At 59.2% G+C, this 16,168-nt stretch overlaps 1 protein-coding gene across 3 annotated transcripts; it reads left to right on the top strand.

Annotated features, from left to right (window-relative positions):
• The first annotated feature begins 17 nt into the window (after positions 1 to 17).
• On the top strand, positions 18 to 15,874 carry PSD (pleckstrin and Sec7 domain containing). Of its 3 annotated transcripts, none has more exons than XM_006064922.3 (17): positions 18 to 642; positions 2,163 to 2,899; positions 3,171 to 3,273; positions 3,758 to 4,118; positions 4,860 to 5,300; positions 6,492 to 6,686; positions 6,853 to 6,933; positions 7,139 to 7,251; positions 7,888 to 7,946; positions 8,064 to 8,153; positions 12,069 to 12,112; positions 13,558 to 13,748; positions 13,850 to 13,920; positions 14,021 to 14,178; positions 14,346 to 14,490; positions 14,763 to 14,906; positions 15,373 to 15,874. In XM_006064922.3, exons 2-17 carry the CDS (start codon positions 2,246 to 2,248, stop codon positions 15,601 to 15,603), a joined length of 3,081 nt encoding a protein of 1,026 aa, XP_006064984.1. In that variant the 5' UTR covers positions 18 to 642; positions 2,163 to 2,245; the 3' UTR covers positions 15,604 to 15,874. The 3 variants fall into 3 exon arrangements, with proteins under 3 accessions (XP_006064984.1, XP_025129550.1, XP_025129552.2); XM_025273765.2 differs by having other exon boundaries at positions 13,558 to 13,760; XM_025273767.3 differs by lacking the exon at positions 6,853 to 6,933 and having other exon boundaries at positions 13,558 to 13,760.
• Positions 15,875 to 16,168: the final 294 nt, after the last annotated feature.

Genomic DNA, 16,168 nt, shown 5'->3' with positions numbered 1-16,168 from the left:
AGTGGTCAGGGCTGTGTCTCCTGAGTCCTAGTCTCAGAACCTCCGGAGGGGTTGAGGCCGGGTTCTCTGGATATATCTTCCATAAATTGATGGTCTCGGATGTAGGGGGCAGGTCCAGTCTACACCCATACCGTGTGCTGGCGCGGCCGCGTGCTCGTGGGGGCGGGAGCGCGTGTGGCATATAACAGGTCATGTGGCAACCTCCTAGGGACACGCGTGGGGTCTGGAGCGGGACACGCGTGTGCAGCTGGGTCCCGCGTGCGGCTCAGGGAGTGGTGGACGAGAAGGACGTGGACACGATTGGGGTGGGGCATGTGAGGGTCTGAAGAACAGACCAGAGGTTCCATACGTCCTCCCCCTCTTCAGGGGCGGGTCTCAGGTTGGCGGGAGAGCCCAGTGGGGACCTAGTGTCGAGAAGGGGGGGCAGCCTCTGGGGCTCAGGGCCCGGGGAGAGGCCGGGGGGGGGGTGGTGGGTGGGTTGGGGGATTAGCTCTGAGCCGCGCGTAGGGGGGAGAAGGAGGGACTGAGAGGCGGGCGGGCCTGGAGCAAGCGGGAGCAAGCGGGAGCCGCGCTGCCTTCACAGCTGAGCTGGGCCCAGCCTCTCCGCTGCCTCTTCTCGGCCCCAGCTCCAGGCAAGCAGCGGTGAGTACTGACGCGGCTGAGTCCAGGGCAGCACTGAGAGCACATGGGGCCCCGATTGAGCTTCAGAAGCCTTCCTGGCAAGGCTGCTGCTCCGGACCTTGGCCCCTACCCTGCATTGCCGCCAGGGGCCCCTTTACCCCTTTATGGTCGATCCTGGGCTGGACAAGATCTGTCCCTGGGGGTGGAGAGAGAGATGGGGAGAGGGGTCTGGTGTAGCTCAGCCCCACCGCCTCCCCTCAGAGACCAGTGACTGGTAGGGGTTAGGGGAGAGGGTGTATGTCCCTGTTTAAGTATGTGTGTGAGTAGGCATCTGTATTTGTGTCTGATTTTGACCAGTAGGTCTCTGTGAGTGTCTGATATACCTGTGTCTCTGTGTGTCTTGGGGAATGAGGGCCTTGTGTGTATATTTGGGTATCTCTTTGTGTGTTTCTGTTTGATTGCCGTGTGTGTGTGTAAAACAAGCATGTGCCTTTCCATTACACACATATTTGTTATGACTGAGTGTATGAGGGTGTGTCTTTGAGCAATGTGTGTGTGTGCCTGTGTCTGTGTGTGCTGGAGGGTGTTGCCTATGAACATGTTAGCTGTATACTGACATTATTTGTCCTTACGTGTGTGTGCGCATGAGTGTGTGTACCTGTATGGAGAACAAGAATATCCTTTTCCCATTCATCACGTATGTATTACAGTTTCACCTGTGCCTCTGAGCCTCTCATGTCCCTATATACTACCCCTATTCTTCCTCCCTCTCCTTCCAGGAGGCCTGAGTCCCCTCCCCTTGAGTGAGGGGCTCCCACAGAGAGACTGTGGGAAGCCCCTGACCGGATGATGATGATGATGGCTGGCTCATACTTCTGATCCTGAGGGTGGGGTAGCAGTCTTCCCCCTCCCCCACCAGAAGTAGTTCCAAAATGCCACAGTGACTCTGGGCTCACTCAGCTTCTGAAATAGCTTCCTTGGTTCTCCCAGGGTGATGCTTAGGGCCCCCAGGCAGAAAGGAAAGGAGCCAGGGGCCCTGCTGCTGCTGCTGCTAAGTCGCTTCAGTCGTGTCCAACTCTGTGCAACCCCATAGACGGCAGCCCACCAGGCTCCCCCGTCCCTGGGATTCTCCAGGCAAGAACACTGGAGTGGGTTGCCATTTCCTTCTCCAATGCATGAAAGTGAAAAGTGAAAGTGAAGTCGCTCAGTCGTGTCCGACTCTTAGCGACCCCATGGACTGCAGCCTACCAGGCTCCTCCGTCCGTGGGATTTTCCAGGCAAGAGTATTGGAGTGGGGTGCCATTACCTTCTCCAGCCAGGGGCCCACTGGGGCATAATTCTTTTCTTCTCAGGCCTCCATGGAAATAGCCCAGCAGGAGGGCTGATCACCACCCCCAGGGGTGGGATCAGTGCTGCCATATTCCCGGGGTGGGCTAGACCCCTGGTGCCCAGTGGCCCCATCTGCTTTCCCCTCCGTCTCTGCTCTCCCATCCTCCTGACTCCCCAGAAGTTCACCCCCTGCTCCCCTTCCTCTCTTGCAGGCCTGTCTGAAGAGCATGCTGCCCGCTCACTCCCCACCTGGCCTGGCCATCCCTGCCCCCCCAGCCTGACCCCCGGCCCCAGCATGGCCCAGGGTGCCATGCGCTTCTGCTCGGAAGGCGACTGTGCCATCTCCCCACCACGATGCCCACGCCGCTGGCTCCCCGAAGGCCCAGTGCCCCAGAGCCCCCCAGCCAGCATGTATGGCAGCACAGGCTCCTTACTCCGGCGAGTGGCAGGTCCAGGTCCCCGAAGTCGGGAGCTTGGACGTGTGACAGCACCCTGTACACCTCTGCGTGGCCCCCCTTCACCCCGCATTGCTCCCTCACCTTGGGCACCCTCTTCACCCACTGGGCAGCCCCCACCAGAGGCCCAGAGCTCTGTGGTCATATTCCGCTTTGTGGAGAAGGCCAGTGTGAGGCCACTGAATGGGCTGCCTGCTCCTGGAGGCTTGAGTCGGAGCTGGGACCTGGGTGGGGTCTCTCCTCCCAGGCCCACTCCAGCCCTCAGGCCTGGCTCCCATCAAAAGTTGAGGCTAGAAGCATCCACATCAGACCCGCTTCCAGCTGGAGGAGGCTCAGCTCGGCCTGGGAGCCAGGGCCTTTTACAGGGGCCACCAACTCAACCCCAGGTTGGAGCAGATGGTCTTTACTCCTCTCTCCCCAATGGGCTGGGGGGACCCTCTGAGCACCTGGCCACATTATTCCGAGGACCTGCTGACACTGGACTCCTGAACCAGGTATGTGATCTCTCTTGGGCTCCCTGCAACCCCAGACACCCAGTGAAGGCCAAGGCTTGTCTTGTCTCCTTGGTGGTCTTGGGCCTATCACTCTGAATTCTTCAATCTGTGCTAAATCTGCCTCCTTCTTGCTCTCTGTGTTTGTCCTTATTACTCTGTACCTCTGTCCCTGTATGTTTTCCCTTCTGTGCTTTTGTCCCGTGTTCTTGTGTCTTTGTATTTCTGCTTTTCTCTCTGGGTGCCTGTGTCTATGACTCCCTCCTTGGCTTAGGGGGACATCTGGTCCTCACCACGAGAAGTCTCCTCTCATGCCCAGAGAATCGCTCGAGCCAAATGGGAATTCTTCTATGGCTCTTTGGATCCCCCCAGCTCAGGTAAGGCCTGGGACTGAGGCCAGGGGAACAGGACAGGGCCTTTTCCACAGGAGCCATGGTATGCTAGGGAGCCTTCCTTTAAACTCCCCCAGTCCTTTCCTGGGCTTCTGAGTCGGCTAATGCCTCTCTAAGCCTCAGTCTTTCCATCCATGTTATGATAGCAGTTGGGGATGGCAGCTGGTTTGGGCACCTGGAGGCAGCTGGGTAGTGGAGGGAGGGGAATGGCAAGATATCAAGGGCCATTCCTTGGAGGAGTAAAGAGGCTGGTCTCCCTCAGGCCCCTCAAAACTGTTTGACAAGAACTTGATTTGAAAGGAGCCTTACCAGGAACAGGCTGAGTCTATAGCAGAAGGAATGGTGGTTAGACAGCGAAAGAAATTCGGGCTAATATGAGGCAGTGGGGGAGAGCTCCTTCTGAGAACAGAATCAGGACAGGGAGCTGACCTGAGTAACCTGCTGACCCGGATGCCTATGCACACTGCAGGTGCTAAGCCCCCAGAGCAGGCCCCCCCATCTCCACCTGGGGTGGGCTCAGGGCAGGGCTCTGGGGTGGCTGTGGGGCGAGCAGCCAAGTACTCCGAGACGGACCTGGACACAGTGCCCCTGAGGTGCTACCGCGAGACCGACATCGATGAGGTGCTGACTGAGCGGGAAGAGGCTGACTCGGCCATCGAGAGTCAGCCCAGCTCTGAGGGCCTGCCTGGCACTGCCCGCCCACCTGTCCCACGTCCTGGCCCATGCCTTGGCCCTCACCCCAGCCTGGGCAGTGGCAATGAGGACGAGGATGAGGCAGGTGGGGAAGAGGATGTGGACGACGAAGTGTTTGAGGCCTCAGAAGGGGCCCGGTGAGTGAGTGGGGGAGTGGGAGAGAAAAGTGACTTGTTCTTTCCCACTGACCCAGAGCCAGGGTTGGGCTCCAAGGGACTGGGATAGAGACAAGGGTGGGGCTGGGAGTGTCAGGACCAAGCTGGAGTGCCGACAGGGCGGTGGAGCACGGAGTTCTGGACCTAAGCCTGCGGCATGGCAGAGTACTGGGTTTGGGGTTGTGGGGGGCCATCAGCAAGAACCCAGGAGGGTAGGAACACAAAGATAGAGGAAGAAAGGGGTTCTAAGGAAGGACAGGGGGGCAGGGTGAAAGGCCAGAATCAAGCCTGGGGGCTTGGGAGCATCAGTTTAGACCCTGGATCCTGGCAGGAGAATGTGGAGTGTGGGGGCTTTCCTCTCTGTCTCACACCCCATTGCAGCTTGGAGCCTCATCTTCTTCTCCTAAGATGTTGCCAGAAATAGAAATGGAATGGCAGGAGGGGAGAGGATCAGGGAGAAGGAGGAGAAAGGGAGATTAGCAGGGAGTGAGAGAGGAAAGGGATTGGGCACTGGGGATGGGTAGGGCTGGGGTGTTCTGGGGCATTGTATAGCCTGGTGAACCTGTGGTGGGGAGCCCTGAGCCAGGTAACTTTTGGGAGGGGATGGGAGCCTGTGAAAAGAGATGATAATCCCCTTCACAGAGTTGGTGTGAAAGTCCAGTGAAATGATACCTGAGAGCTGTCCTCTAGGCCCCTGATCAGAGATTCTCCCTGCCCCTGCAGGCCAGGTACCCGAATGCCTCACTCCGGGCCTCTCAAGTCACCTCTGCCCTTTCTACCTGGGACCAGCCCCTCGGCTGATGGGCCTGACTCTTTCAGTTGTGTGTTTGAAGCCATCTTGGAGTCACACCGGGCCAAGGGCACCTCCTACACCAGCCTCGCCTCGCTGGAGGCCCTGGCCTCACCTGGCCCGACCCAGAGCCCCTTTTTCACCTTCGAGCTGCCTCCCCAACCCCCTGCCCCAAGGCCTGATCCGCCTGCTCCTGCCCCACTTGCTCCTCTGGAACCGGATTCTGGTACCAGCTCTGCTGCTGATGGGCCTTGGACACAGAGAGGGGAGGAAGAGGAGGCAGAGGCTGGAGCCAAGCAGGCCCCAGGGAGGGATCCCCCTAGTCCTTGCCACTCAGAAGACAGCTTCGGACTGGGGGCAGCACCCCTGGGCAGGTGAGTGATTCCTTTGGTTCCTCAGACCTCAGGCCCTAGGGTCCCAGGAACAGTTGCTCCAAGGGATGGATCCTGAATGTGAAAATGTGGTTTATATTCCTGACTCCTGACTGGGGTGGTTAGGGGATACAGATGTGTTTTCCCATTTGGAGAACTACTTCCAGTGGCTGTGAGTGGAGCCCCTTACAGCCTGCTGCCTTGGTCTCAGACCCAGTGACTTGTAAAACCATGGTTCAGGATGGAAGGATCCCTAGAGAACACTGCCCTTTTTCTCTAGAAGGCTGCTTCCCTCCTTACATAGAGCCTCTAACCTGCTTAGAATTCTTTTGCTCTTACCCCACCCCGCAGCCTGGAGGTTCCTCCCAAAGAATCAGCCACCAACCTCTCCTATTTCCTCTCTCCCATGTCGCCTACCCGCTCCAATCTGGAGTCTCTCACCCTTCCCCAGGAAGTCCTTTCACCAGTCTAACCTTTCTGCTCTCCCCTCTGCCAGCTACCCTCTCAGTCACTGAAGCCATGGCAACAGGAGGGGGTGGCCAGGGAGACAGGGTTGCCTAGCAACCAGGAGTTTCCGGCCTCTGTCTCTGGGGTGACAGGTGGCTTTGTGAGTAAAGCAGCTGGGGTGGGAAGGGAAGGGAGGAGGAGACAGGGGCTGAGGAGGTGTGCTCTGACCCCCTATCCCCTCTACCCCAGAGCCTACTTCTTTGTGGGTGGAAGAGAAGGACCATGGAGGAGACTCCTCTTGCTAAAAGGCGGGAAGAGGAAAGACGTAGGAGCAGGAGAGTGTCCCTGCTGCCTCACATCTTTGTTTGACCCTCCACTGTTCCTCCCTAGCAGTCCATCTATCCTATCTCTGCCCATATTCTCAGAGAGACAGGACTCTGCCCTGGGTAGGGCCAGTGTGGGGATGGGGAATCTATGTCTAATAGCAAACTTAGGGAGTTTGGGGGAAAGCAGCCCGAACTCCCACAGCAGCAAGATGGATGTGCGTTAGATTTAAGGCAGGACTTCCACAGAGAGGTGATAATGATAGATTAGGCTGATGGAAAGAATCTCCTCTGGAGAAAAGAAAAATACCTTTCCCGTGTCCCAATCTTTCCTTCTCTGTCTACTGGGTCTGGAGGCAGAGGAAGCATCTGGATGGCCCCTGAGGGCTTGTCTTACCTCTGAGCTGGTGTTCTACCCTGGCAGTGAACCACCCCTGAACCAACTGGTGTCTGATTCGGACTCAGAGCTGGACAGCACAGAGCGGCTGGCCCTGGGAAGCACTGACACCTTGTCCAATGGGCAGAAAGCAGACCTGGAGGCTGCACAGCGCCTCGCTAAGAGGCTGTACCGACTAGATGGCTTCAGGAAGGCGGATGTGGCCCGGCATCTGGGCAAGAAGTAAAGACACTGGGCTGGGATTGAGGATGGGGGGAGAGGGAATGCATTCTGTGGGCAGCACCTCCACATCCCCTATATCTGATACCCCCAGGTCTTTATGTTACCCCCACCTGGGCCCTTGACACTTGCCCTTGAGACTCCACCTGTCTCTCTGCCCTGCCCACAGCAATGACTTCAGCAAACTTGTGGCTGGCGAGTACCTGAAGTTTTTTGTCTTCACGGGCATGACTCTGGACCAAGCTCTCAGGTGGGTGTCCAGCCCTTTGAGAGCAGGCCCTACTCTCTATGCCTCGTGTGCAGGGCTTCAGTTATGCCTCCCCTGAGCCCTGTGCCTCCTCTAAACTGCCCTGAAGTCACTCTTCCCAAGCTGACTGGGCATGGCCAAGAGCCAGAGTTGCCTGGTAAGGGGACCTTGAGTAGATGTGACATGCCCCCTCTTCTCCTCTCCCCAGGGTGTTTCTCAAGGAGCTGGCCTTAATGGGTGAGACCCAGGAACGGGAGCGTGTGCTGGCCCACTTCTCCCAGAGATACTTCCAGTGTAATCCTGGAGCCCTGTCCTCAGAGGGTGAGGAGGCCAGGGTCAGGGTTTTCCTGTCTGGTTATGAAGGCAAATGGGTACTGCATCTGTGCAAAGCGGCATGAGTGTGTGTGCATAAGTACATGAGTGCACAAGCTTGCAGGCATGGAAGCATGCATGTATGCAGACAATACTGGCATGACTGCACGGATGTGGAACTGTGCATGTGGGCAGGTACAGTGCTAGAGGCTAGTGTGTGCTGTGAAGAGGCACATGGCTGGTGTGTTTGCATGCCGTTGTTCACATATATGTACAAGACAGTGCTTGACCTGAGTAGGGATTCTGTTTGGCCTGCATAACTGTGTGGGGCCCAGCTGCTTGTGTTTAATGCATAGACACAGAGGAACCTTGGTGTTGGGTGTGAGCAGTGGGCTGTCCCCAGAACCTTAGGGAGTTAGGTAGGGTGACCTAAGAAGGGGGAGAGGTCCTGTCTGAGGGATTTGCTGGAGGAGAGAGGTCTTTGCTTCATAGGGGTTTGCCAATGGGGTCCAGGACTTCCGAAAGTGTGACTGTGGGCCAAAGAGGGTCCGAGAGGGGGCAGGGCATGAACTGGAAGAGAGAGGAAGGGAGCTGTGGGAAGACCCCTTGGGAGGTAGCCGAGGCTAAATGTTAACTCTCCCCTAGACGGTGCGCACACGCTGACCTGCGCCCTCATGCTACTCAATACGGATCTCCACGGCCACGTGAGTGGGGGGTTGGGGGGAGGGAGATGGGAAAACCCCGTTCAGAGACTTCAAGGCCTGGGAGGCAAAGGACCGCCCCCCCCCCCCAAGTTGACAGGCCTCTGTGCCCTCCAATAGAACATCGGGAAACGCATGACCTGCGGAGACTTCATCGGTAACTTGGAAGGCCTCAACGAAGGCGGCGACTTCCCCAGAGAGCTGCTCAAGGTGGGGGGTTGGGGCAGGGCAGAGGTGGCCGGAGGGGAGGGGCAGGGGACCTGACAGCAGGCCTCCAAGGCGGGTGAGCTGAGGGGCCTGCAAGCACCCAGCTCCCGCTGTGGAAGCCTGGGCTCTAGTGACTCAGCCTGGGGACCGCCCCCTCCCCCAGCCCCCAAGGGACTGGCTCTCCCGGAGCATGCGCTATCGTCATCCCCGCAGGCCGTGGGGGAGGGCGGAGCTGGTCTGGAGAACACGTGATCAGCGGGCCCTGGACTCTGTATTTTGCCTTCATTAGTGCCCCTCCTACAGTGTTCTCTGAGTTGGGGTGTATGGCGCCCGCGCCAAGGTGTACGGCCACAAAGGCCTCCTTGGTACCACTGCACCGGAGGGACCCGGAGGTAGAGGGGCGTGAGAGGGACAAAGGCTTTAGAAGATCGCAAAGTCAGTTAGCACGAAACTGGGACTACATACTTAGCTTCTGGGTCCTTAATGGGCAGGCCCTGCGCCCGGGCGCCAGAACCTGAGGGTTAGCTACACTGGAGCTGGTAGAACGGGAGGAGGAGGTGGGTGTCCTGGTCCGTGGCTTCACTCCTCTACCAGATCCGGTGGTGCTTTATCCGAGGAGGCCTGCACTCCCAGAGTTGTCAAGGGGGTCCCCGGGCACCACCTACGTGTGACAGCACAGGCATGTCTGTGAACTTGGGGTGTGTCAAGCTTCTGAGTTTGGGGATGCATCTGAGTGGGGCTGTCCTTTGTGAGTTGGGGGTGGTTAATGGTTGGGATATATACTGAGTTTAGTTGTATACTTGTATACGTGTGATTTAGGATGTCGGTGAACCAAAGGGGTTTGTCTGACTTGGAGTGTGTTTGTCCTTAGGTTTTATGATGTAAAGTGTATCTGAGTTGGGGGTGTAGGTTGCGTGTTTGTGTGTGTTGGGGTGTATGTCTGCGAATTGGCTATCTGGTTTATGACATGTGTCCATGAGTAGGGGGGTATATGTGACTGTAAAATTTGAGGTGTACCTCTGAATTTCTACTGTGAGTTGAGGTGAGTGTGAACTGGTGCATCTGGCTAGTTGGGATATATGTAAGTAAGGTGGGGTGTTTGAGCGTGATCTGGGGGTATATACACGGGCATTTGAAGTATCTGCGGCTCGGCGAGGTGGGTGATTCCAGCCTCTTGGCCCCTCCTGGCTCCATAAAAAAGGGCCACCAGGAGGCGTTCCGACCTTTCTTCCCACCACCCCACCCTGCCGAGCCCGGGGAGCGCTCCAGACCCTACAGGAGCATCCCTCCTTCACAGCCCCACCCTCCCAGCACCCCTGGAGCAGCACCCCCCCCGCCCCGCCCAGAACCCCCTACTGGCTCTCCCAGGCGCCTCCCCGGTGACGGTGACGGCGCGCCGCGGGCCCTCCTCTCGGTCGGACGCCTCCATGTTGCGCCGTCCCCGCCCCAGCCCTCGCCCTCCCCTCCCCGTCGGCGCCCCCCTCCCGCTCTCGCCAAGCTGCAGAGCCGACCGCGCCGCCGCCGCGCGTTGTGTGCGTCGGTGGGAGCCGAGCCGGGCCGGGCTCGGGCCGGGCCGGACCGCTCGCGCCGGCTGTCGGGGGAGCCGTCCGCGGGCCGTCCGGGCCGTCCGGGGCCGAGGACGGACGGGGGCATGGCCGGGGGCCGCGGCGCGCCGGCCAGGCCAGCATGATCGGTGTCAACAGCATCCACAGCAGCGCCGGGCGGCTGCGCTCGCGCTCGCTGTGCTCCGTGCGCTACGGGCGCACCCACCGCGGCGCGGAGACCCTGTGCTACGGCTGGCCGCAGCGCTCGCGCAGTCTCAAGCCCGTGCTCTACACCGACCTGGTGGTCAGCCGCCTGCAGAGCCGCAAGAAGAAAAAGGCGGTGAGGGCTGTGGGGCCGCAGCTCACGCCAGGCTGGGGGGCGACCGAGGGGGTTGCTGAGGGCGGCGCGCCACTGAGGGGGCGGCTTGAGGGAGGCGTCGAAGGCGGCACGAGCCGATGGGGGCCTCGCTGGGGCCGACGGGGGAGCCCGACAGAGACAGAGCCCATGGGTAGCCAGGGGTGGGCATGGATGGAGAGGGTAGGGCAGAGGCCCTGAGATCAAGTTGGGGATCTCAGACCAAAGGGTCCTTCTAGGTGAGAGCACGATATGGGGCTCACGCGTGGAGTTTAGGACTTTTGGAAGGAAGACGTGGTTGTGGACCAACGGAAGTGCTGAGAGGGGGTAGGGGATGAACTGGGAGGCTGGAGACACGATTTCAGGCCGGATCCCAGCGACCACCTCAGCGTTCTGGCCAGGGAGTAGAAGAGTGAGGGCTTGGGCTCTGAGCTATGCTGAGTGTGGGGTGGGCTTGTACTGGGAGGGCCGTGTGTGCACCTGTCTGGGTTGTGCTGAGGGGTGGAGGTTGTGGTGCTGTGGGGTGGAAGTGGTGGGGTGTACCTACCCTAGACAGGGTGTGCACAGGTGAGATGCTTGGCATTTGGGGCTGGGCATAGCGGGTGGACAGTGAGAGTCAGAGACCATGTTGCGTGGGGAGCGGTGTGTGGGGGGCTGTGTCCCATCTTGGAGAAGGTGCCGACGTCACCACTGCACCCAGCTTCTCGCAGGCAGGCAGCAGCACACGCCACCACACGCCACACACTTAGCCGCACATGCTGGGGACACACCCACTCACAGGCTGGTGGAGGCACCCCCACAGTGGGAGGCACTGGTGTGAGCCCATGTTGCTGGCTGCTCCCAAGAAGAGGGGTCCCCTGTGCCACTCCTGGAACTCATCCTCTCTTCCCACCACCCTAAGGCCCCTGCAGGTCCCCCAGGCCAACTCCACAAAGAGAAGGGACTGGTTCAGGAGTTAACAGGGAGTTTGTGGTATACAGGGTTTGGAAGCTAAAACTATTGCCCTTTAGACTAATGTCCATTCTCCAGTAACATGAAGTATGGGCATGGGCAGGGGGTTGGCACACCCTGGCGTTTGGCTTGGTGAGGCCGTCTGGGTTGGGGGAAGTGCTCAGCTTGCCCTGGGGTTGGGAGCCACAAGAGCGTGTTCTCTATTAGCCAAGGAGGGAGGTGACAGGGAAAGTCCTGTTCCTGGGCCTCAGTTTCTCCATATGCTCTGTGTGGGTTTATTCCATGGAAATAGGCCAAAGATGTGGTTGGGGAAAGGAGAGCTTCTTAGGCTGCTCTTTCTGTTCCCTCTGGAGCCGCGTTCCCCCCACCCAGGATCTGAACAGGATGACCCTTAACAATAACAGTAAAGATGCTTGCTAAGTCACTTCAGTCGTGTCCAACTCTTCGAGCCCGTAGACTATGGCCAGGCTCCTCTGTCCAGGGGATTCTCCAGCAACAATACTGGAGTGGGTTGCCATGCCCTCCTCTAGGGGAGCTTCCTGACCCATGGATCGAACCCACATTTATCTCCTGCATTGGCAGATGGGTTCTTTACCACTAGTGCTACCTGGGAAGCCCAAAGATGATAGTAGCAGTTACTGTACATCAACCATGTGCTGAGATGTCTGTGTTAATTGCTTGCCTTGTGTTAAACATGTGGTACTGGGGCTTCCCTGGCGGTCCAGTGGTTAAGACTCCAAGTTCCTAATACGGTATGGGGGCTGTGGGTTTGATCCTTTATCAACGAACTAAGATCCTGCACGCCTCACGGCTCAGCCCCACCAAAAAATAACACATGGTAATAGTTTGTTCTTCCCATAGACACTTGGCCTGCAGCAAGTGCGAGATCTGGGCCTGGGTCCTGTCCTTCGCTCTACAGCCTGGGTCGTTGGTCATTACACCCATGCCCATCCTTACCCGCAGTTCTGTCTCCTCCCCCTGACTGGGAGGGAGGGCTCTGAGCTCTGGCATTGGTGCACCTCCCCCTGGATCGACCCCCACCCCCCTGATTTGTTTCTTCCTCCCCAGGCCTTGTACAGCTCCATCAAGAATGAAAAGTTGCAGTGGGCCATGTGAGTCCTGGGGATGTCTGGAGGTGGGGTGGGGGGGGGGCGAGATGTCAGGAAGGGGCTGCCTGGAGGGGTTGAGAGCACTGAGGTGGGCTGAGTGAACCCTGGGGCCGTGAGACAGGGGAGGTGGCTGAGACTATGAGAGGCTATGAGGCTGCCTCACTTCCTTTTTTGGAGATCCTGCCTGGATGTGGGGCCTGTGTCTTGTCTCTAGCTGGTTGTTTTGACAAGCTGGGTTGGGTAGGTGGCCAGTATCAACTGGTCTGGGAGGAGGGGTACTGAAACAAAACAGGGAGGTCTTTTTGACAATCTAAGTGGAAAGTAGAAGTCTCTAGTCAGAAGTCTCTGACCGATAGAGGGAGAGCCCCCTCTTGGGTCCTAGGGAGTCCAGAGTTGTCTACTCTTGGCAGCCCCAGTGAAACAGAAAGACTTAAGAGTTGTCTTGGAAAAGTCTAGTCTGAGGGAGGAGGTCTAGTGTTGAATCCCCCAGTCTGAGAGTACAGCCCTCATCTAAACAGTCAATGGGTCACTCATACTTGCTGGTATCTGCTGAGAGTCCAGTCACTGCCCAGTTTAGTTGGGTGCTCCCTCTGCTCCTCAGAGGAGGCCAAGCTCAGGACTAGGGTACGGGGGGGTGGGGATCAGGGAAAGCTTCTGTGAGGACTGGTCTTGGGGAAAGCCTTGAAGGAGAGGAAAAATTGGGGAGAGAAAGAGGGAAGTTGATATTTGGGAGGCAAATGCATGGTGGCTGAGAGGAGTGTGGGGTGGGGAGACCAAGAGAAGGCAGGCCTGGCTGGCCTGAAGAGTGGAAGAAGAGAGACAGTGCTGGTGGGATGTGGTGTAGGCTCCATGTGGGGGTAGTAGGGAGCTACTGCAGGTTTCTGAGGAGGGAGTAACAAGATAGAATCAGATCCTTTGGAGGATATCTGACAGAGCCTGCAGACCAGGATGTACAAGGGAACTACTAGGAAGCTCCTCTTGCCACCATTTAGCCAACAAGCTGTGAGTAAAGCCTGGTGCTGGGTGTGGTTGAGAAGCTGAGTCAGATGTTTCTGCCCTAGCACAGAAGGGAGTGAGGGGTGTGTGTGCAGAAATGGAGAGGATGGGACTGGGTCCATGTGAAGAGAGGAAGGAACAGACATGGCCCTACCCGTGGGAGCTTTAGTATGGGGGCAGAGACATGCTGGCTCAAGGAGCCCTGATCTGAGTGGCGAGGTACAGCAGCACCCTGGGCCACCCGGTCTGAGGCCAGAGATGTGGCTCCAGGAGCCTCAGGCTGAAGAGAGCCACACCCTCTGTGGCTTCTTCTGTGGAGAAGAGGGGCAGCCCCCGCACCCCCTTCTCCACAGACACTGGAGAGCTTTCCTGGGTGCCAGAGGTCAGGACTGGATGTGGGGGCAGGGTTGTGGCTCCACGACCAGCCCCCTCTGAGGTAATCACACCTGCAGAGACGAGGAGGAGCTGAGACGGTCTCTGTCTGAGCTGGCCGACCCCAACCCCAAGGTCATCAAGAGGGTCAGCGGGGGCGGTGGCAGTGGCTCCAGCCCTTTCCTGGACCTGACTCCCGAGCCCGGGGCTGCAGTCTACAAGCACGGCGCCCTGGTGCGCAAGGTGCACGCGGACCCTGACTGCAGGAAGAGTACGTGGCCAGGTGGGAAGGCCTGGGAGGGGGATGGGAGTGGGCCTGTCTCAGGCCCCCCTGCTCGTCTTCCTCACCCCCCACCTCTGCCCACCTGCCAGCACCTCGGGGCAAGCGCGGCTGGAAGAACTTCCACGGGATCCTCAAGGGCATGATCCTCTATCTGCAGAAGGTGCGAGGCCAGCCCAAAGGGGTGGGGCTGGGGTGGCTCAGAGGATTCGGGGGCTGGGCTGGGACAGAACTGTGGCCAGGACAAGACGGGCACCCCACAGGAGGAGTACCAGCCTGGGAAAGCGCTGTCGGAGGCAGAGCTTAAGAACGCCATCAGCATCCACCACGCGCTGGCCACGCGGGCCAGTGACTACAGCAAGAGGCCGCACGTCTTCTACCTGCGCACTGCTGACTGGCGGGTCTTCCTCTTCCAGGCCCCGTGAGTGCCCTCCTCCGGCCCATCCCAGACCCCTTCCCCCCACCCCCAACATGCCCCCCTTGCTTGTCCCCGGACTGCCTCGCTCCTTCTCAGGCCACACCGAGCCAGCACTGCCATCACGGGGCGGATCCCTGGCCCAGTCCCAGGTGGCCGTGCTGTCTCCCCAGGAGCCTGGAGCAGATGCAGTCCTGGATCACTCGCATCAACGTGGTGGCTGCCATGTTCTCCGCACCCCCATTCCCAGCTGCTGTCAGCTCCCAGAAGAAGTTCAGCCGCCCTCTGCTACCCAGCGCTGCCACCCGCCTCTCCCAGGTACCCTCCCCCACCTCCTGTCCACCTGGTGCCTCGGGGCAAGTGGGGCGCTGGAGTGGGGCCAGCCTAGGCCGACCACACTCGAGGCTGCTGCCTATAATGTGGCTGTCCACCTCACCAGGATGCGGGGGGCCGTGGAGGCTGAAATCCAGTCAGTTAACCCAGACACCGGGTGCTTTGTTCATCCAGAGGAAGGGGCACCTTTTCAAAAACCTTGCACAAAGGCACTGTCTCTGCCAGAGTAACCCTGATCGTGCTCCCGTGGCCCCTAGGAGGAGCAAGTGCGGACCCACGAGGCCAAGCTGAAGGCCATGGCAAGTGAGTTGCGGGAGCACCGGGCCACGCAACTGGCCAAGAAGGCCCGGGGCAAGGAGGCTGAAGAGCAGCGGCAGAAGGAGGCGTATCTGGAGTTTGAGGTAAGCTCCCAGCCCAGGCACCTCTTGCTCCCTCAGGGCCTCTGTGTCCCATGCACAGGCTCAGACAGGTGGTTAAGGGCATGGCTCAGAGTGGGACTATCTGGGTGACCCTGGGTGGGCAGCTTTCTCGCCATGAGCCTCAGTTTCCTCTCAAGTGGGACAGGGAGGACAGTAGTCTGTCCCCACTAGGGTGATGAAGGGAGCCGATTTCTGCCAAGGGCTCCATTTCACTGACTCTGGTAAAGGCTCCAGGAACACGAGGTGTTACAGCTGGCAGTCTACAGTCCAGAGAACGGCACCAGAACACCCAGGGGTGTGAGTGGTCACAGTCAGTCCTTGGAGACTTTGGGAGCCCCAGAGGTTGGCGAGAACCTGGCATCTCCTAGCCTTCTTTGTCTCCCTGCTCCAGATGGGGTGGGCTGGGCAGAGGGGGACGAGCAGCCTCACCGCTGCCCTTCTGCCTCAGAAATCCCGCTACGGCACGTACGCAGCGCTGCTTCGGGTCAAGCTGAAGGCGGGCAGCGAGGAGCTGGATGCGGTGGAGGCAGCAGTGGCCCAGGCCAGTGGCACGGAGGATGGACTACCCCCTCCTCACTCCAGTCCCTCCCTGCCGGCCAACACCTCCAGCCAGCCCCGGGCTCAGTGTCCCGACTCAGAGGCTAGGGCAGGGGCAGGCAGTGGGCGGTGGAAGCCCTGAGCTGGGGGGTGGGAGTGGGGGGGCGGTGCCCACCGGGCACCTGCATGACACGGCTCTGCCTAAGCCCGGGCCGGCCTCGGGCCACCTGTGAGGGCCTCTTGGTCCAGGGCCTGACCGCGCCGGACGCGGTGTCCGGGGCAGGGCAGGGCTAGGGCGTGGGCCTCAGGAGCCTTAGGCTAAGGGCCCCTCTGAGACCCCTTTTTTGTGATAATGTTTTGCACTTTTTCGTACAGGGGATGGGGGTGGGAGGGGCCAGGGCCCCTGGACTCTTGATGCTCCTTTTTTTTTTTTTTTTTTTTTTTGTGGGGGAGACCTGACGTTTCTGCTTTCTGCTGAGACCACCCCCACCCCTGACACCAGCAGTCCCCCTCCATCCTGGGGCCTGGCTCAGACACAAGCCAGGAGTTGGGGTTGAGCTGGTTTCCCTCCCTCTGCCCTGAGGGCTCACCATCTCCCTTGCCAGAGGTGGAGGATGGATGTCCAAGCTGAGGCCCCGTGCACAGGCCAGGCACTACGGCCTTGCTTCCCTCCTTCAGTGGGCCCTGCCCTTTGTATTGCCTCCACC

Source organism: Bubalus bubalis, chromosome 23 (assembly GCF_019923935.1).
Source record: "Bubalus bubalis isolate 160015118507 breed Murrah chromosome 23, NDDB_SH_1, whole genome shotgun sequence".
Taxonomy (NCBI): Eukaryota; Metazoa; Chordata; class Mammalia; order Artiodactyla; family Bovidae; genus Bubalus; species Bubalus bubalis.
The sequence above is the reverse complement of the archived record's forward strand: the minus strand, read 5'-3'. Positions and strand labels throughout refer to the sequence as shown.

Excerpts from the sequence above, each read along its gene's own strand:
- PSD (XM_025273765.2), top strand. The coding sequence starts at position 2,246 with ATGGCCCAGGGTGCCATGCGCTTCTGCTCGGAAGGCGACTGTGCCATC. Across the intron at positions 7,252-7,887 it reads TGGAGCCCTGTCCTCAGAGG|ACGGTGCGCACACGCTGACC; the intron begins GTGAGGAGGCCA and ends ACTCTCCCCTAG. Across the intron at positions 8,154-12,068 it reads TCCCCAGAGAGCTGCTCAAG|GCCTTGTACAGCTCCATCAA; the intron begins GTGGGGGGTTGG and ends CTTCCTCCCCAG.